At 42.1% G+C, this 21,101-nt stretch overlaps 2 protein-coding genes across 12 annotated transcripts in view; one reads left to right on the top strand and one right to left on the bottom strand.

Moving 5' to 3' along the window:
• LOC102193049 (nuclear factor 1 X-type-like) overlaps positions 1–13,087 on the top strand; it is a 107,930-nt gene extending 94,843 nt beyond the window's left edge. For 6 of the 11 annotated variants that reach the window (XM_005748921.1, XM_005748923.1, XM_005748918.1 and 3 more), the window contains 5 exons: positions 45–173; positions 3,273–3,442; positions 5,682–5,829; positions 7,961–8,049; positions 11,030–13,087. In XM_005748921.1, coding sequence (XP_005748978.1) covers positions 45–173; positions 3,273–3,442; positions 5,682–5,829; positions 7,961–8,049; positions 11,030–11,044 — 551 coding nt within the window. In that variant the 3' untranslated portion in view covers positions 11,045–13,087. The remainder of the gene's footprint in view (positions 1–44; positions 174–3,272; positions 3,443–5,681; positions 5,830–7,960; positions 8,050–11,029) is intronic. The other 5 variants (XM_005748927.1, XM_005748925.2, XM_013914877.1 and 2 more) reach the window with 3 other exon arrangements.
• A 3,786-nt stretch (positions 13,088–16,873) lies between these two features.
• Positions 16,874–20,635, bottom strand: LOC102192762 (formin-like protein 3). Its single transcript, XM_005748917.1, has 4 exons — positions 20,471–20,635; positions 18,393–18,560; positions 18,164–18,310; positions 16,874–18,087 (listed from the first exon to the last, which is right to left on the bottom strand). The coding sequence occupies exons 1-4, from the start codon at positions 20,471–20,473 to the stop codon at positions 18,016–18,018; spliced, it is 390 nt and encodes a 129-aa protein (XP_005748974.1). The 5' UTR covers positions 20,474–20,635; the 3' UTR covers positions 16,874–18,015.
• Positions 20,636–21,101: the final 466 nt, after the last annotated feature.

The following is a 21,101-nucleotide window of genomic DNA, read 5'->3' as shown; positions in this document are numbered from 1 at the left end:
TTTTTTTTTTTTTTTTTTTTGTTGATCCCATTTTTTTTCGCCAGGACTGTCCTCGCCTGGTTCACTTAAGAAGCCGGGGAAGTTTGATTTCAACGCCCTGACTTCCCAGACGAGGTCTCCCCGCATGGCGTTCACACACCACCCGCTGCCTGTGCTGGCAGGAGTGAGACCAGGTGAGAGCCCTGCCATGACCCCAACAACTCAACCTTTCCCCTCCCCCTTTAAATCTGAAAAAGAGAGAGAAGGAAAGGGAGTGTCAAATCCTAGATTGCAGTATTTACTCCCCCCCAAACTCGTCCGGAGACAAAATAAATTCAGCTATCATGTGCCTGAAAATAAAAATCCAAAACGTACTTGCTGAGAAAGCAAACAAAACTTTCCAGTCTTACAGTTGCAACTGCTGAGAAGCAATATGCCTGCAGAGTTTCACCTGTTCAGTGTTACTGCTATCATCACGGCTTGGCATAAATTCCTCTCTCTCTCTTTCAGCCTCTCTCCATCCATCCATTTTTACCACCATCTTTGTGCCTGTGTTTATAATATTACCATCGCATGGTACCAGTGCTGCATCCATGCATTTGTGACTGATTTGCCTCTCATCTTACTGCTTCGTGCATTTTGTCGTAACGATTGTAGAAGCCTTGCATTTAAACTGACAAAGCTGTTCACTCTGAAATAATGACCTTGACTGGATATGTAAACTTACCACCATATGGAGCAATCAATCAAGTGAAAGTGAAAATATATATTTTTGAATTTATTAAAAAAGCCAAAGACAGCAAAGAACCAGTATCTGTAGTGACGCTGCCTTTGCTATAGTGCACATTAGAGCCAGCCAGTGCTTCTTTGTTTGGTTTTCCTTCTTTTTACATTTAGACTTACACTGAGGTTGTATTTTTGTTCTTTAAAAGATATGTTTGTTAGTTCTCAGGCGCAAATGCAGATTAAAGAGATTCATAACAACTTAGAAGCCAGCAAGGGAACTGATAAAGTGTTTGAACCCATGTAGTTGCACAGGTGTACAGTGTAGCGGGTAAAATTCTCAAAGTAACCTCCAGTGTTTCCAAGGTCTTGTTTTAATAAAGGCGCTAAGGGGAAGTTGTCCTCGTAAGAGCTTTTCAGTCCTATAGGGTAACCGACATGGTTTGTTCATCTCGAGTCAGAGAATTCCCGAAGTCTCCAGGATCTCAAGTTTGCCAACAAGTCCCCGCAGACTGGTCTCACTTTTCAAAAGAATAAATATGTCCTCCTCTCCCTGTCGCTCCCTCTCATTCCATTTGTTTCTCAAAGGGATGGATTGGTCCGCTGCCAAACCAGACCTGCCATGTAAAGGTCATTTGGACTCATTGCCCTCCATGTTGAAACGTATTGAATTTTACTTGCGGAGCTCCCCAAAGTATATTTAGATAATATAGTCCTGACTGGATCTGGCAGCATTAAGCCAAGTTGTTTATCTGCTCAGAGCAGTCTCATAGCATCTAAAGAATCCAAAACACCAGATTGAATTTTGAATTGATTTCTAAAATTTCCTCCTGTTTTGCGCACGAGGTGTCAGGGACTAGCTCAGCTTTCTTTGTTTCTCAACTAACTTCATGCACTCTCCAAACTGCGTGTATGTATGTCTGTGTGTGTTTGTGTGTTAGACAGTTGGCGAAAGGTTTTCATGTAATAGAGAGGCTGTAATGAGGCGGCGTAGAGAGATTGTGTCGTGGTGCGTTTGTGCACGTACACACTGATGCACACAAGCGCGTGTGTGTAAATTTACACTCTTGTGGAGGACTCTCTGTGCTAAAATGGCTGCCATCCAAATGGAATGTCCCTCGGAGGCCTTGGTTCTATAAAGAGACTGGAGGATGTCGGGAGGGAGGGAAGGAGAGGGGGATGAAAAGAGAGATGGGGCTAGAAAGGAATAGGGGGGAAAGCAGTTATCAACCATGGTTTGCCTTGGATGGGTTGAAGCTGTTAACTCTTGGTGTATAGGTCTAGCGAGTGTGGCTGCTCAGGGGTACGAGCGAGATGGTTTACGTCCTGTTTTTGGCTCCAGACTCACATGGAGAGCTGCCAGATTAACTGTTGCCTGATTATATTAGTCTGGAGTGTCGGCCATTGTGGCAGTGATTACACACAGACACACAACAATATACTGTATGTAAAAAGACACACGCAAGCTGCGCCAGACACGGCAACCCATTCATATGCATACACTACAAAACTACACATACTGACATGGAAACACACACACACAAAAGAGAACGCACAGGCACGGTGCTGACACAAAAAGGCTTGAACATCAGTTTCACCAAACATGGAAACTTTGAACTTCACTTTGTGAGTACAGTATCCACAAGAGATAGTAGGTGACAGACATAATCACAGATGCTTGTACGCCAGACTCCCCTCACCTAGCAGCTTGCCTCTTTAGTTTGGTGTGCCAAATTGCCAAAGCCATAGAATCACAGCAGACAGGACAGACAGTGGAGCCTAGATTGTGAATGTGTGTGTGTGTGGTTGGCTGGCTGGCTGACTAATGTCTCTGGGAGGTGTTTTGTGGTCGGTTGGGAGCAGAGGGGAGATTCTCTCTCAAGCTTCAAACTACTGGGCAGAACCGCACAGCAAGGATACGCTGCTGATTGATTACACATCACTGACAAGCAATAAAACAAAAGTGGAAAAACCCAGTGTGTGTGTCCGTGTGTGAGTGTGACTCTGTCATACCCGAGCAGTTTGTGTGTGTGTGTGTGTGTGGGTGAGAGAGAGAAATGAAGAGGGAGCAGAAGGCAGAAAATACTGTAACACACTAGCGTTTATGTGGCTGTGAAACTGTGTGTGTGCATGTGTTGTGATGCCAGGCTTACCAGAGGTACAGAGAAATCTAGTGGGCTGATTTATAAAATGAATGGGACCAGATGTTGCTCAACAGCCAGGGATAATGCCAGTCATTTGTAAGCAGAAACAGCTTCAGTCAGTCAACCACAAGAGTGTCACAGCTATTTTCTGCGTTAGGACAATAATGGGGGCCTAAATGACAACTTGGACATTGATGCCAGCTGTCTTAGTGCTTAGTTAAAATATATGCATGTTCATGTTAGCGTAGGTGTCGTAGGTGTGCATGTTCATGTACTCTCTATCATAGTGTGCTGTATACATGTAGAAATACAACAGAATGACCTTAAGCTCACTGCATTTGTTTTCCACTTTCGGTCTCTCTTCTTTTTATGTTTCTCTTCCTCCTCCCCTTTCCTTTCCTCTCTCCTATCTCCTTTTCTTCTCAGGGAGTCCCCGTGCCTCAGCCTCAGCCCTGCACTTCCCTTCCTCCTCTATCATCCAGCAGTCCAGCCCGTACTTCACCCACCCCACCATACGCTACCATCACCACCAGGACCCGCTTAAGGAGTTTGTGCAGTTTGTCTGCACCGACGGCACAGGCCAGCCCAGCGCACAGGTACGTTTTCTATGGATCCTGCAAAAGGAGGAGCAGTGCCTGAAGGATGGTGTGCTACATTAGTTTGGAAAACAAACTACTATGAAATATTATTAAAACTGGTGTATTTATTAATGGAAGTTACTGAAGAGGATGTAGTGCAAACAAGTAAATACACAGAAGGCGCAGTAAGCCAAAACCTGCATACAGACCAATCTTTATGAAGTGAAACGGCTCCACCAGGGATGGTCGCAGGGCAAATCAACAGGAGGAGGGGGCCAGATGTGCTTAATCAGAAAAAACTCAGCTGGAGGAAATTATGGGGGAAGACGCCAGAGCACATTTTCATCACAGGCTCAATATAATATAATGCCATGCCTTCTCCCAGAATTGGAAGATTATGCCTGTCTGAAATGTTCAGATGGGGAGGGGTCTGTCAGGAACAGAAGCCTTTGTAGCGTGGCCGGCCATATTGTAGGTATGCACTGAGTTAAACGTTTACTTTAGAGAAGCAAGGCTGAAAGCTTTGGCGAGACCAGATTTGTAGACAGATCAAGATTAATTTTGTTTGGAGAGTATCCTTGGAAGAAACCAGAAGTAGATATTTAAAGACTACATCTGTGCTCCAGTAGTGATTTATTGACTGTCATCCTTTGTGACATTCCTTTACTCTCCAAAACTCTCTCTAGAGGTAAATGCCCCTTCGCAGTATGCCACGATAATTTTCTTGGCATAATGTGTGCCGTTGAGACCGAGTAATATACACCAACGAGCCACAATATGTAAACCGGTGAAAGGTGAACTGAATATTATTTATTATTGGATTACAATGGACCTGGTATATAAATGTTGGGATATATGTGAGCTTCAGAGCTAGACCATGGAAGAAGGTGGCCAGATGTGTGTCAGTCTCTTGACAATGCACGACAGGAATAAGGCAAGCTGGTGGAGGCAGTGTGGCGGTCTGCTGGGACATCTTGGATCGTGTGGATGACGTCTATGAATATTGTTCAGAAATGGTTTGACAAATATGACAAAGAGTTCAGTGTGCTGACTTCACCTCCAAACTCCTCAGATCTTAATTCAGTCTACGTGGGATGTAAAAACTAGTTTGATCCATGGAGGCTCCACTTTTTAACTTACAGGACTTACAGCTTTCAGCTCCCTTAATACACAGAACAGTTTCTGAGGTCTAGATCTGGATTTGCTATTTTGCTGGCACGAGTGGGACGCAGACGGTACTAGGCCCATGGTTTTAATGTTGTGGCAGATAGTTAATAGATAATAATATAATAGATAATAATAGATAATTGAAAAGTAGTTATCTATTTAGCATTTTTGTATATGAGAGTAAAATGCTAAAAAAAAAAAAAAAAAGTCACACTGCAGAAGGATTTAAAAGATGATTACTGAAACACACCAAGCTGTGGGAGCTAGTGTGCAGCTGTAGATGGAGAAGAAACTCATTGCAGAAGCTGAAGGGGGGATTTTTGGGGACACAGCTGAGCCTTTTTAAAGTGCCGTGGGTCTAATTAGGTGAAACTTTAGTAAAGGGTGATACCCAGATGAGCTCCCCAATAACAATCCCATATTCACTGTGCTGAAAGCTACAGATACAATCAGCAAAACAGAGCATACAGCTGGTCTTTCAGAGGTATTTCTGAACTATTCTGACACATTAAATAAGGTACTACTGTAAACCTCTACTGCAAACTTGGCTTTTTATATTAACTTCCTCAAGCCCTTTTTCATGACCTATTATCCTTTGTTCACGTTACTTCACACTGTAAAGAAACAGTAACATCTTTTTTTATTGCATCTGCACTACATGATGGACAGGCACGCAAGCACCAAGACATCTTGTACACATTGCTGATTTTCTCCTTCTTGCGCCGCAACGACTTCCCTTAACAATCCCTCACTGTCCCTCATGGAAAACTCAGTTTTTCTTCTCCCCCTGTGTGTGACGATGTTCATCACTTTTCCACATCTTATTTTTTTCACTACTTTTGACCAGGCGGCAATATTTTTTTGTTTTGTCTTAAAGCTATGTGAGTCTCCCTCAACCCTGTGTGCAAGTATGGGTGTGTTTTAGTCTGTCTGTTTGGATTCTGTATGGTTTTGTCTGTATATGAGTCTCCAGTATTTAAATGGGGCTCTGTCTGTGTGACTTTGTGTTGTACGTGTGTGTCTGGCTTCCTATATACTGTATATTCTCGGGGTGTGTCCTGCTCACCCTGTCTGTATGGTCCATCTGCAGCCTAATGGAGGTGGCCAGAGCAAAATGCCGGGCTCCTTCCTGCTGCCCCCGCCACCCCCGGTGGCTCGCCCTGTGCCCCTCCCCATGCCCGACTCTAAAACCATCAGCACGCCGACTGACGGCGGACTCAGCTCACCCGCATCTCCGTGTAAGTCACTCCCCACTCCCACTCCTCCCCACAGACCACTATTAATACCCCATATTCCCCACAGCCTTTTTTTAGAAACCAGTCCGAACCAATTTTAGGCCCTCATAGGTTTGTTAGCCCCTACCTGGCAGCAAATTTTATGTATCCCAATACCAAATGAAGTTTTTTAGGCTAGAAAAGACGTAGCCATCATAGAAGTCCCAGTATTCATGTGCAGTGCAAGCTTCTGGTTTAACTCCTGGAAATGCACAGGTTTGGGGCTCCTACAATGGCTACTGGTATAGTTTCCACGTAGTAAGATGGAATCTACTCAAACACTCAGCAGCCCCGAGAGCTTCAGTCCTGTTTCTCCTATCATCTTTTTGACTGCCAATATACTCTGCTGTACAGAACCAGCAAGAACCGATTTTGAGAAGGCAGAAGCCACGCCTTTGCCAAACCAGAGATCCCTTGTCAGGTTCCTTTGTATTGCTTTCTCTGTCTTCCTCTGAAATTCAGTCTCCTTTTCTCTCTTCATGTCTTTGCAAACCACCTTAACCTCCTACTTTTCCCTATCCTGAAGTCTTTTTTTCTCTATTTTTCTTTCTCTGGTGTTGGGTTTCCTGCTAGCACCACAAGAGGCAGTGTAGTTTCTCTCCCTTCTTTTTCATGTGTTTTGTAGTTTGGAAGAGCAGAGCAGAGCAGGGCCCTGTGCACGTTGCCTCTGTAGCTGCAAGCCTTTGATCAATGCAGACTTTGCATGTCTGTCTGTGACAGCAGCAATACAATCTACCCCCTTCTCTCATTTCGTTTTTTGCTTTCTACTTTATTTGATATCACACCCTCCTTTCTTTGTTTCTTTTTCCTTTCTTTCTTTCTTTTTTTCTTTTTAAGGGAACAAAATTAGGGCAGTTGGCGTGGACTCCAAAAAACATCATGCCCCACTTTACCCACCCAATCCCCTTGCCACCTTCACACAAATCTCACAACAATTAAAAATTGAGAACAACAAAAAACATGAAAATCACAGTATAACAAGAACAACAACCCATCTCTCTAAACATGAATGATGAAATCTAATCAAACTTATCTAATTAGTGCTATACCGGGGGAGTGGGAGAAAGGAGTGTCGGCAGAGAGTGGTGAGGCTTTGGTTGGTTCCACCCAGACAGGTGCAGTACGAGAGTCGGGCCATGGGAGAGGCACACCAAGAGGGGGCACTGGATGGAGCAACGGGGGCACCTTCTCCTCTTTTTGTTTGAACTCTTTCTCCTCTTCCTGTCCTATCAAGTCTTTCTCCCCTCCCTCCTTCCAGCTCTCACAGATTAACATGTCACTCTTATTTATTTATATGAAAATCTATATAAATAAATATCGTACTTTCCGTCTCTTTTCTCATCCCAGTGACTGTTATCAGTGTATTTTTTTCTTTCCCCTCTAATTTTGTCTTTAATTCTCAAGATATCTTAATTGCAGCCATGAAACACATACGCACACACACACACACACACGGTACACTCTCACCCTCAGTCATGCATCAGTTTCCAGCCCTGTCGCTGTCACCCCTACACATTCCCATCCCCTCAACTCACTCAAGCCATGCACAGTAAAGATTTTACTCAGCCTTCATGTTGGAGTCCAGTGAGCACAACTGCCCTAAATTTGATCCTGTGGCATTCTTTAGTGGTGTCACTGTGTAGGCAAGATGCTCCTGTGAACCTGTTAAATGCAAAAGGAGCAGTGATGATGAGTTCAGTTCCTCCATAGACCAATTTTTTATCAAGTCTACAGTGAATCATTGGTGGTTCTCTGTGATCACTGTGGCTTGTTATTGAGGCCAGGGGCTGCTGAGGAGCGTCTGTGGCTAACAGAAGGCTTCTCCATGTTAGCACTAATCATTACATTATGCCCCCTTCTTAACCACAGATTAAATGGTTAGGTTGAATAACAGTGAACCTGTCCACAGCATGAACAAATCACCCATGTGACTAATACAGAATCAGTATCCCTGACCCTTTCCCACCAGTTTATTTGACAGATATACTGCAAGAGCCTAAGCAGGTTTATAGTAGTGTAGATTAAATATATAGAAATTTGAGTGTGTATGTGTGTGTGTAAAAGCATGTACACACTTGTATCTCTCTGTTTATAGCATACTCCACGCCAGGCTCCACAGCTCCCAACCGGTTTGTCGGCATCGGAACACGGGACAACTTTCTGAATATCCCCCAGCAGACCCAGGTACCCCGCCAACCTCCCTCATTTAATTAACATCCACATATCCACCTCTCCCTCCTCCTCCTCCCCCTCTGTTTTATGTCTTTTTCTTCCTTTTCCCTCACCACCCGCTGCAAGCCTAACGCTGCACAGTCCTGTGCACACATACAACTTTCCATGGTTTAAATGGACAAGCATGACATTCAGGGTGAAGGCCGTGATACAGAGGCAATACTCAGACAATGGCTGTGCACCGAAAACGTGCTACGATCAGTTATTCAGCACACGACCCCAGCAGCATAAATGATATAAATATTGCGGAAAGCCAATCATACCTTTTTCCTCACACCGTCTCTACTCAGGGTCAGTAGTCTAGCGTGAGTATCGTACCGTTTTTATCGGGTTGTTCAGCTGTCACGGACATGGATTCAAGCTTAGTTTATAAACGTTTTATAAGCTTTCAACGTTTAACAGATATTGTCCATCAACTGTTTGCCCATTTGCTCAGCTACATTTTAATAAAGTGTTGCCCATGTATCAAGGCCTTTAGTTTCAGTATTGGTTTACAGTGCTGATACCACAGTAGCTTCCCCACAGTGACTGTAAGCAGTGCCAGTTAGTTTCAGCTCCAGCAGTGTTGATTTATCTCTGCAAGGCCCCACAGTGTGCATTAGTGCAGCGTGTGAGGCCAGTAGTGCACTACATTGTGGTTTTTTAGCTTTGGCTGTGCTCTGCCACTGGGCTGTAGTGTCTTGGGCCTACTCCATCACCAACACAACTTTTCTCATTAGGGGCTAACCGCACCTGCCTGCAGCCAACTCGGCTGTCCTGTCCTCCCCACACATGGAAACAATCTGCATTCCTCCTCGGCACAGCTCTGCTTAACCCCCTCCTTCACTCCCCTGTGCATCAGCAGCCCACCCTCTCTCTCTTTCTCTCCCTCTCGCTCCTCCTGCTGCTCCCTTTACTAGTTTCAAGCTCCCCACCTGCACCACTCTCCTACAGATGTAGCTCTGGCACCGAGGGGAGATTCAAACACCATCCAAATGTGTGTTAGCGCATATGCACATACACTTCAACTCTGTGCCAAATCTCTTGCCCCTCATTTTCCCTCCTAAAAACAACAGGGCTTTTACAACAGCTTACATCTGTTCAAAATGCTTATTATCTCCAGCAATTGCTTATCAAACATTATTGAAAAATGTCCACTTTGAACATTTCTGCCGGGTTTACAGCAAGCACAGCGAGAACCTGGGCAAATGCTCCCAGTTACTGAGCCTAGTAGGTCAGCAACAGTGTCAGCCAGAGTGAGTAACAGAGGTCTCTGCCTATCCTGCTGTTCTCTGGCATATGGCGAGGTTCAGACGATAGTCCTGCCAGCCCGCCTTGGTGCCTGCTAGCCAACTAGCCAAGACAGAAGGAGAGAGTGTCTTCCCACTGCCGTCAGAGCAATAAGTAGAGAAAAGCTGGTCTGAGGAGCTCTCTGGTGGTGAAACCTTAGCTATGCAGGAGGAAGAGAGAGTTGGGCGGTGGGGGGGCGACAAGCATGGAAAAGTAAGAGGGACTGAGAGAATGGGAGGGAAAAAAGAGAGAGGGGGTTAGTTGAAGCTCGCTGCACTCCACAGTCACGTCCTGGCTGTCTGGTTGCCCGCAGCAACGAGACATGATGTCATAGGCAGTTGAACTTGGACTTGAAGAGGGGGGGGCGTGAGGGTGGGAGTGGGGGGGTCACTTTCCACTGCCAAGGATTACACTGAGAGAGCCAGAGTAAGTGAGAGAGGGGAAAAAAGAAGGGGGTTAGAGGAAGTTGGAGCCAGGAGGAGGAATTATCTTCAAACACCAAAGTAAGGTAGAGTGGTGGAGAATAGATGGAGGTTTAAGGGTTTTGAAACTTTCTCTGGGTTTTCTGATTTTTTTTTTTGTGGGGTGGGGGGACAGAGTTTGCTGTCGAAGGTGCCGTGAGTCTCTGCTCTCACCGGGCCGAGGCATGTCAGAGGCAGCCAGAACAGCTCGGTCTGTGCCAAAGCCTTCGCTCTGCCGTCTTTATCAAACTCAGAAACTGGATCCCCAGAGTAGCTGCCCTCCGTAGTTTTACAGTGTAGCCTGAGCCGACTCTGGCCCACAGAGCAGAGGCATATCAGGACGATCACCTTACATGTAAACTGGTTGCCCATGACAGAACAGCAATAGTCCCGTGTTTGCTTACTGAAAAGTCTTTAGGACTGACACAAAAGATGCTGCCCTAGTTGAACTTGTAACTCTGTAATAACACAACTGTTTTTAATGAGTAAAAAAGCTTGAGTCAGCCCTCTTAAAAGCAGCAAGTGGTAAGGTAGTAACTTTTGTGACACCGTATGTTACTGAGTTCAGTTAAGTACTGTAAGTGAAGGAGAAAAGGGGTAATAGGTGGCCCCCTAGTGGATAAATACCTGGTGTTCCCGTTCAGCATCAGGCCTTCAAACCAAATCAGTATATTTTATACCTCCTGGTTGTAAACTGTTCAGTCAGAGAGAATTTAATTATTTGAAAATGATAAAAGAGGAGAAATTATAAATAGTTTAGAAAAAATATTATTAAGAAAAGACTACTAAAAAAATATTCACAATTTGACGTTTCACAAATATGTTTTTGTTATATTTTTCCTGTCAGTTTGATTTTGTGATATGTTGTTGGAGTCCTGAACACAAGGTTGGGAATCAATGATATAATAATAACTGGCACCAGTAGCACTGAGGTTTTGTTGCACATGTCCTCAACATAAACCGTTGATTGATACAAGGATTAAAACTTGTGTGTAGAATGCTGTTCTGTCATCATAGTCCATAACGCTTTATGCTCTTTCATGTCTCTGTGCATGTGCTTGGTAGGTATTCTTCTGTGTTCCTCACTGCACACTGCACACACAAAAATTTTTTTTTAAATGTGGCTTAATCAAAATGTAATTGTGGTGATGGGAGTTGAAAAACTAAACACATTTATGTTCTTTTTTTTTTTATCTTTACAGTCCTGGTTCCTCTGACAAGGCCTCTCTGAATCAACAGCTAAAATTGTGTCATGAAAATTGGAAATTTGACAAAACAAACACATCGCCGCTGAAAAAGAACAAACTGCTGACACTAAAAGGTCTTTCTCTCTCGCCAACACTATTCAAAGTACTACTACAGAACCCCGAAAAACCCCACGCTGCCCCAAGAGGACTCCCAATTCAACACGATTTGAACAGGAACATTCGTCCCCTTTTGCGCAGGAGTCTTCAACAAGATTGAGTGGACAGACTCAGAATGCAAGGAGGAGGAAGAAGAAGATGAGAAACTGTCTCACACACCGTGAATTGTCAGAAAGGAAACACAATATGGCAAACTGACAAATGACCAATTATACATTTGTTTCTTTTTTTTCTTTTTTTTTTTTAATGTTTTTTTCCATTTTGTTGTCTCCACAATGAAACTCCATGCATTGGCTGGGAGATCCAAAAAAGAACAAGTAGTGGTAAATGGTGAAGTCAGATGTGCAACTTGTAAAGATTGCCACCCAAATAGCACGCCTCCATATCTGCATATCTCTCCTCCAGGTACATGGTCCCACCTTGCAGCCTCGTAGTTGAGTGTCCCCTCACCCCACTGTTTCATCTGCTCAGCCCTGAGCCTCTTTCACTTCGGATTGGCCAATCATGCTGACACCATCCAGTCCAATGGTGTGACACATATGCACTAAGTGGCTGGTCTTTGTTTACCTGTCAATGTACCAGGGTGTCCTGCTATGGGAGAAACGACGGCCATGAGGCACGAAGGCAAGAAGGTGAACACACAGATAGTCATAACACTAACTCTACACGTGCTCTCTCGTCCCCTTACCTATGCACTATTAATTTTTTTTAAGGGATGAACAGTATTGCACACTGATGGTCAGATGAGCGATTAGAGAAGTGAATCGAGGCTGCAGGTATGGGGGCTGTGCTAGCATCAGGCCCTGAAAGATACAGCACTCACATGCACACACACATGCAAGCTTGCAGGCAGCACATGCAGACCAACCTTTCCAGTAAAGTCGGTCACAAAACCACTCACAAAATCATCTTGTTTTAATCCATAGATATTGCTTTTACAATAAGGCGCACACAGCATTGGCTTCATATTATTTGCTTTAATTTTGTTTGTAGTTGTTTACTTGCGATTTTTTTTCTTTTTCCAGATTTGGTTTTGGTTTTGTCTCAGCTGGATTGTTTTAACCTTCTCTTGCATGTCATAACATTTTTTCTTTAGTTTGCAGTAACACATAGTATCACGCTCGAATTTCAGCAAAATGGAAACAGCAGTTTCTCAAATTTCTCATGTATGGACAGCACAGTAACGACAGCTCATCACACGCAACCCTGGCATTGCTTCACCCCGTGTCCCGTAGTCTATTCACAAGAAAACCCAGAGGATACACACACACAGATGCACATATAAAATAACACCACCAACAACCTGGTTTAAATTTATAAAGGGAAGCCTTTATACTGGTTCTCCAAACTGCCTTTTAATGGTTTTTCATTCATTTTAAAATTTGTATTTTTAATTTGACATATTTTTCTATGTAAATGTTCACACTGAAATCGCTGTTGGTATTATTTTTTGTCATGACACAATCCAACAAAAGCCGACCTCACAAAATAACTGGACTGCCTAGCTGTTGGTTCTGTTTTTGCAGGGATAGTAAACAGGGCTGAGGGCTCGTTCTCAGCCTCTCTAGTAACATTAGCTCTATGTACTAAAACCATATATCGAGACTATAACAATATATGGAAGTGCCTCTGTATTCCCTTCATGCAATTAGTAATAAACTTGACTTCAGGTTCTCTTCCCACATATAAGCTAAAGCTACATGGGCATGGTAGCGTTGGTGCATGTGGAAACCATTGGCCTAGGACGGATCTTTATAGAGGACTGCAAACTCTTTTTTTTCTTTTTTTTTTGTAAAAACAGAGAGAGAGATCTTATACATATATATTTATGATATATGCTCCTTTGTAACTTTTACTACGAGCTTGTTGGCAGTCTAGTTATTTTCTGAACACTCACCCCTCACTACCCCCCTCCCCCACCCCGCCCCACGACCTGTTTCAGTAACATCACCATATTGTTACCAATACGAATTAAACGACACACGCCATTGCCATCTGCTGCGCAGCATTATAATACCTAGATGAACATGTCAAAAATCGACAGTAGGTTTGAAGAAAAAAAAAGTGTTTGTTTTTTGATGGAAAGTATTATTATTGAAAAATATGTGTCGATTGAGCCACGTGCAATGCATTGGGTAGATCATTGTGTTTGTCTGTTAGAGATTTTTAAGAAAGCTAAGAGAAAAGAGAAAAAAAAATGTATTTGTTTCAAGTCCATATGCTCCGGGACTCTAAACTAGAGGGCCACGAGAAATCCTAGTCTTTGTAAGTTGGGGGTATTTGTTTTTATTTCCTTTGTCTCTTTTTTAATGTTATATGTGTAATCATTTGTTTATAAAAATGTGGGAGGGCTGAAGGAAAAAAAAATGTACACAACTTCAGAAAAAAAAATCTTTATCATCAGATGAAAAACTGGTGCTTTAACACTATAAAGTACATTCAGAACTATTATAAATGAGTGAACAAAAATAACAGACCATTTAGGAAACTGCATTATTCCTCTCTCTATTTGTATTCTTCTATTTGTATTAAGTGGGGGGAGAGGTTCCTATTCCTTAAGGTTGTGACACAAAAGGCATTTTGGTTCAACCCTTAGAAGAAATAAAGCAAACCTATACTGTCGAGCCCAAGAAACTCTTTAAATAACCTACCCGCGCACTGCCTGAAACTCACCAGCAAAACAAAACAAACAAAAAACCCTCCCAGTTAATTCATTTTATCACATACATTGGCATTGACACATGACAAGTCTCTCCCAGTACTGCGGAGATACTTCACATCCCAAAATCAGTTTTTTCCCATTATCATCCGAGTATGTTTCTAAATCTGGAGTTGGATGGAGCTCAGCAGGCTGTGTTGAGACACCTGACGTTGAGGTGGACTGAGACCTTCTGTACAGTTAGCAGAAAAGGGGTAAAAGAAGCTTTTAATCTGGCATACATATGAGGTCTGAGCCATTTGTGAAACAGGCAGCAAGGTGAGCCTCTCCCCTGTTCCACCCCCTCCTCTGTAAATGACTCTTATAGTGCTTGTGCTGTAGTGTATAGTTTCCCAGCAGTTAAAGGTTGTCCCTTGAAAGTGCCTTTTGTTCACAGACTCCATTTTGTAATCAAGATGGCCCTTTTTTTCTTTTCATTTGTTTTTTTCCTTGAAACAGCTTGAGGTAGCAGGTTGCCCCTGAGTGCTGTAAGGAGGCAAAAGGTCATCACCCATTCAGCGATCAGGGGCACCTCTTTCCTCCGGCTTCGAAAATGAATTCCCTCCATTGTTCCTTCCCTTCTATCCTCTCTTCCTTTTCAAAGCTATATATATATATATATACATATATATAGTACGAAAGGAAACTGGTGTGAATTAGTTCTTTACTTTTTATTGATAAATGAGAAAAAAAATTGAAAAGGCAAAAAAACTTGTTCTCGTTCAGCTCTTGCTTTTTTCTTCCCCTCTGTCTCCACTGTCTGTTTTCTCTTAGACACTGGAGTAGTCTGTAACTGTGTGTCTGTCACTCTCGTCTCTCTCTCTCTCTCTCTCTTTCTCTCTCTCTCTCTCTCTCCTGCCCTCTCTGCTGTTGGGAGGATGAAAAAAAAATATTGCCGAAAAACTTTTGTCTGAGCAGAATGCAGTTAGCTCACATGTTATTCTTGTCTGTATGCTTCACATTGTATTACCATACCCATCTTCTTCAGCTTCTCCATTCAGCAGCTAATGTAAGTGAACAAATTACGCTGACGGGCTTTTGGGGGTGTCCCTGGGTGGGTGAGGAAGGGACGACAGTGGTTCAGGGGTTTGGGTTCAAGAGGTTTAAGGGGAAGATTAATGGGGTTGAGAGGGATAGATGAACTGCTTTGGGAAGTTGGAAAGGGGCTGCATGGGCTAGGATAAGAGTTTGCTCTTTTTGTTTAAGGTATTTATTTTTTGGCTTTGTTTTATTCCCTCTTTTTTGTTTCCTTTTTTAATTTGGAGTTCTTTTCATATTTGCTATCAGGGTATGCTGTCGTTTAGGCTCTCTTTGAGTATGCCTTGGACTGTAAAATGAAAGCTACAAGCACCTTATAACCGGACTTGTCGTGCATGAGGCTGAAAGAGGGGCGATGCTTTACCAGCATAAATCCCACATCCATTTTAACCAATCTTATAAAGTGAATCTCTTTTTTTTTTCTTTATTGCTATTTTTACAGTGGGTTTCACACATGGAAACCCTCAGCAGTATTAGCCATTCACCACACATCAACCAGATAGAAAAAGGCCAGCATGAACCTGATCTCTCAGATTTTTGAGGACCCAGGGAGTCCCTCCATTTTTCTCCTCCGACCACCTCATGCAGGATTAATCCGTGTTTTTGTTCTGTTGTTTATTTTAGTTCTTTTTCTTCTTAAGTGTGTATGGTTTAATGGTGAATTAGGCAGCACCCTAGGCCCCCTCACTCCCAAGTCTTCTATGCCTCTGTCTATGCCCTCAGTGCAGCACCACTTCTTTGTGAGAACACCCCCAGAGCTCTAGGTGAAATGCATGTGTTAATTACAGTTTCTTTTCCATAAGAAGAAAAACACAGTTTGAGAAGAGCAGCACCTGATTGAATAAAAAGGATGTTCTTGACTGTACCATCTTGCTGTGCCATGTCATTCTTTCAGTATGTAGGATAATGCATAAAAGAAATGCCTCAGGAACAGCTGTTAATATACTTCAGTCCTTAGTGTTTCTAAACTGGACTTGCATACATTAAAAAATAACTTGTCTCTTTGCAGGGTGTTTGGAATTTGAAAGCATTCAGGCTACATGCCCCACCTCTTTGTTCCAGATTCGAATGTGGAATGTCAGTAGTGCCCAGAGGGCAAACTGCTGAATTTGGTTATTTAATCACTTTTCATGTCGTGTTATGAAATTAGTTGGTCAAAATAATTGCAAACTAAATACTTTATAACAAAGTTAGAAATTTATTTATGTCATTTTTATCTCCAGTTTCTAGTATGTTGTCAGCGCTGTTCCTTTTTCTTAAAACACCATCAAGCTGATTTCTTGAAACTTTGGTATAGAGGTGCAAAATGTGCAAAGAAAGAATATTGGTATTGCTGATATGGATCATCTTTAAAGCTTTAACTGCACTGGTCCCCGTCTAAAATGAGATGGGAAACTTATTAAACGTTATACTTGTTAAAAACCAGATTGATAGCATTGTGACCTGAGCATTCGCATTTCACTCAATGTGATCACGGACCGGCCTTTAAGGTGTCGGGATAAATACAACAAAATAAAATGATACGACCAAGAAAAAAAACAGTGGTATTTTGTAAATATGATAATAAACACAAATTCACTGTGTAATTTTGTAACTTTATTAGCAGCGCCAACAACACTGTGAGTAACGTCCTCCTCTCTGGCCCTTAATGCTCTCTGGTCGCTATGGTAATGCGTAAATATTTCTTTGAAAATAAGACGCACAACTACAACACAGGAAAAGACCCAGGGAAACCGAGTTAACGATGAAAACTCTGAAAACCATACATTTAACACCCGAGCTTCAACTCTCCTGGCCCAGTACCAAACCTGGGGGTTGGGGACCGCTGCATTATGGAACTCACCAAACACTGTCAAGCCTTCCTTCAAAAACAGTAATGCAAGTGTTCAAAACAAGAAAAAGTTTAATAAAAATAAAAAATGTGCAAGTGACAAAAAAAGGACAAAATTTGGTTCAACAGTGTTTAAATATTTGGGTTTTTTTTAAAGATACATTTACAGGTTTCAAGCACTGCAGCTGCAAGTTTGACTTAAGTATTCTGAGCTACTAGCTCATACTCCAGGAAAGGATTCCTGTCCAGCACATTAGCACACGAACATAACGTTAAATACACTGATACAAACAGATAAAAAGAAATGACAATAATTTATTTGGAAGACCAAAATTTGTTTTTAAATACTATTTTTGAGCAAAACGTTGTTGGTTAATACTCTGCACGGTAATGACTTTTTACAAATGAGTGTTCACACTAAGTTTGTGCAGTATGGTCCTGTGTTTCAGCGTAAGTCAAATTAAAGTAAACATCACTGAGGTATATTCAACAACCACATTAAAAATTTCTGACAAAGTGCATGTGCTGGTGAGCTTTTTTCTTTTCCCCACATGGCAATAGTGCACTTCTTACCAGTTACAGTGCCAAAGAGCACGAGGCATCAGATGACTGCTTGATCACTTTAAAGATTTAAGATCATAAATAAATTAAAATGACTTTAGAATTATGAATCATAAACTCCTATGATTTGGCATCGATGTGATCAAGTTTCAAAATATTTTCCTTACTTCAACCAATAATATATCCCTGCCTGTGAAAGGTAAACTGGGGAAAAAGTTAGACATTTTCTTTCCTCATATTCAATAAATAAAAAATAATGGAAAAAATACTTATGGCCGCTAATGCTGCCCTCAGCCTCCTAGTAGATGCACCTATAGTATAGATTTGAAAATCATTACTTTCTTCTTTGGTTATTGTATTCACCAGATTTTCAGAAAACTTGACCTCTGACCTTGAGGTCAAGGTCACCGAGGTACTTTAATGATTTTAATGTACTTTGGCTTGTTCAGGAGTGGCTAAGGTAGGTAAGTGGATTGTCTCTAATAGCTAGTAATTCAACTATGTGCAAATTCCATAAGCAAGGCATGAACTTCATGACGTACACGTTTTTATGACTGAATGAGAAACACATAGCAAAGCGCTTCGTAGAGCCTAGCTAAAATTAAAAAGACAAAGTAGAAGTTCACTGCAATATAATGACATTCAAATGATCCCAACTGCTTGAAATTTCAAGTATCAGCAAGTAACTGAAGCTCCTCAGGGCATGCGCTCCTCTCCATTCTCACCTGCCTGAGCGTCAGCTTCATCGGGCACCCTGGATCCAGAACTCTGACGAAGATGGAATCTAATTAGTCTTTTTAATAATGAAAATCAGTTTTTAAGTTTCTGCTCAGAGACAACTGACCTGTTGGGCTAACGTCTGCGGTGCAGGGTCTGTTTCCTGCACTGGGAGGTGCTTATTTTCTTCATCACCATCTGACAGCTCAGGCCCTGCACTGTCTTGCGATGGTGGAACCTGTAATCCATTTTGCAGGGGTGGAGATGATCCATTCTGGATGTTGAGAGATTAAATCATGAAACTTTTTGAAGGGTCTCATGTCAGTATAACCACAGACTGTGGGGGAGACATTTACCTCTGAGAAATTTGCCTGCGATGATCCACTTGTCTCCTGAACTGGAGGATATTCAGGAGGTATTGGTATTGCAGCATGCTGAGGGCACGGTGAAGATGGAGGCTTTCCAGAAGACAAAGTAACAGGTGGAGGGGGTGGAAGGGGTGGAGGGGTTTGCTGAACCGAGGCCTAAATGAATGAAATGCCATTAGAGACAGTCTGATGTGCAGGCAGGCAATTCTGTAACATGACTCGAGTTACCACAACAGCACCAGTGGGTCTCTGTAGCTGCGACTACTGACAATGATTTCAGGTCTCTATTGCTGGTAGTTTAGGAATTTCTTATGACAGGAACGATGTATAATGGGCAATTAGGCTTCTTTAAATATTGTTTATTTTATTCCCAACACTTACAGAACTGAAATGCATTCAATCACCAAGAACAACTGCACAACTTAGCAATGGATATTGTTTGGGTTAGTCATATTCTGAAAAAGAGACCTTAGTGTGGCATATTAAATAATTATGGTAATCTAAATTTAAGCTTAGGTAGGTAACAATATATGTATGGATGCAATAAAATATAAATTAAAAACAAAAGCAAAGTATTTGACTTTGAGTCCATCATAGTGGTTGTTTCACAAGTAAAAGAACAAGGAAATAAAATCCACACTTGTTCTCCTGAGTTTTGACTCTTTTTATATCAAACAGCACTTAAAAATGTGCACTTTGACACATATGGGACAAAAGGACAAAACAATGCAAAACAACAAAAACAGGCTAGCAAATAGCAGCTTATCGTCCATTTGCCTGGCATTTATAGAAGAACAAGAGTTGGGCAAAACAAGACAAAGTCACATGACAAAAGTCATATGAAACATCAGAAAAAATGAACATCAGCCTACCTGCCTTCATAATCCTCCTGATCTGATGTTGTTACACCATATACAACTATCACTGCTGTACATGGTGTAACTATGTAAAGCTATCACTGCTACTAAGTGACTGCTAGTAATTATCACGATCATAATCATGGTCATAATAATGTATCTGTGTTTAAAAATTGCATACTAAGGAGTAATGCTATATACACGAGGAATTAAGCACTTATTATTATATTATTATAAAGTGCTACCGAAAAAAATACATTCAATAAAGTAAAATAGCTCCATCCACTCAAAATAGAAGACAATAGTACGAAACAACACAAAATGAAAACAATACACACACACACACACACACAATAAATAATAAAGGAAGTCATAAAGGAAAAAATCTACATGGAGCTCAACGACATGTGTAAAGCTCAATATAATCCGATAAGCTCGATACGTAAAAATCTAAATAAAATACAATAAAAAGCGTCTGTAAAAATGAACATATAACGCAATAAAGTGGCTCTATAGAGTAAAATCGATCAATTAATTCAACAAAGCAACATGAAACTGAATGAAAATGGCTCAGATGACATTAAAGTACGACCATAACAGAGGGTAAGAGCAGTACGAGCATATAAAGTGGCTTCGTGTATGTGCACACGGGGTGTGAACACTTTTCTCTCGGGGTTCAGCCCACTCTCTGCCACGGCTGAGAGAAACCAGCTCCCCATGTGTAGCTATGTTTTATGTGTTTGGGCCACACACAGTATGCGCCGTGGAGTGTATATGGTGGCCATACCGTACCGTAACGGAGGCACATTAGACCCAGGCTGCTGTTCCATCATCCCCAGGTTATTGGTGATGGTGGGACAACTCGGCTGCGTAGCAGATTTCCCGGCCATAATGTGGGCCGGTCCTGCTCGCGTACAACACCTCAAACGCCTATTTTAAACCGCAAAAGAAATCAATTTGTAAAATCGAATGAGTCCGGTCATCTAGAGCAGAATTTAATGTGTTTTGGTTGTTGTTTGGTAGCTAGGTTGTTCTACTGTCTACCCCAGCTGCAGCCTTCGCCCTGAAATGTCCGTTAGTTTCAAACATCAATCCAGATAATAGCAGGTTTTGATTTATATGCAAAGCTTAATGTTTACCATAAAAATATAGACCTCAATAAAGGTTTAGCTTGTTAATTGGTGAAAGAAAGATGTGTCGCTCGCTTACCATTGGCCAGCTCTTTATCACAAGAAGGTTAAAAAATGAGACGAAACTTTCTTTCTTCGCGTTCACTTGACAGGAACCAATATATGCCCTTCAGAATAAAAGCGTTTTATTTTTATTTTTTTTCACCCAATGCAGTTATGTCAGAAGCTGAATATTTTATTCATCGTTAAGGACGTTATGTGGTTACAGTCTAAGGAGCTTGGAAAGAAAAGCGTCTGGACTTCTTTAAGTGGCTTGAAGACGTTTCACCTCTGATCCGAGAAGCTTCTTCAGTTCTAGGGTAAAATGGTGGAGAGTCCCAGATTTAAGCTCTGTGGGAGTAACCCACCGAGAGGGACAATGGATCCTCTACCTAATCACATGAGCTAAGGTGTGAAAATGGGTGTAGGTCACAATCAGCCAAGGTTTCGGGTGAGCTCATTGTGAAATCTAGCCCCACCCTATCATGTGATTTCCTGAGGTCAGATGGCCCAGGATGTGAGTGTGTTATGGCGTGTGGGAAGGGATCGCAAAACTGGATTGTTGATGTTGTTGATGTACGACAGTTGGTGTCGTAAACCACCGCCTCTGTTCAAAGATGGTCGCTCACAGTGGACATAAATGGCTTCTTTTACTCCTCTTTCAAGCTATC

This window comes from Pundamilia nyererei, unplaced genomic scaffold, assembly GCF_000239375.1.
Source record: "Pundamilia nyererei isolate P.nyererei 1_Seehausen unplaced genomic scaffold, PunNye1.0 scaffold00234, whole genome shotgun sequence".
Classification (NCBI taxonomy): Eukaryota; Metazoa; Chordata; class Actinopteri; order Cichliformes; family Cichlidae; genus Pundamilia; species Pundamilia nyererei.
The sequence above is the reverse complement of the archived record's forward strand: the minus strand, read 5'-3'. Positions and strand labels throughout refer to the sequence as shown.

Excerpts from the sequence above, each read along its gene's own strand:
- LOC102192762 (XM_005748917.1), bottom strand. Across the intron at positions 18,311-18,392 it reads CGCAGGCAAATTTCTCAGAG|AATGGATCATCTCCACCCCT; the intron begins GTAAATGTCTCC and ends CTCAACATCCAG. Across the intron at positions 18,088-18,163 it reads CGCAGACGTTAGCCCAACAG|AGTTCTGGATCCAGGGTGCC; the intron begins GTCAGTTGTCTC and ends CATCTTCGTCAG.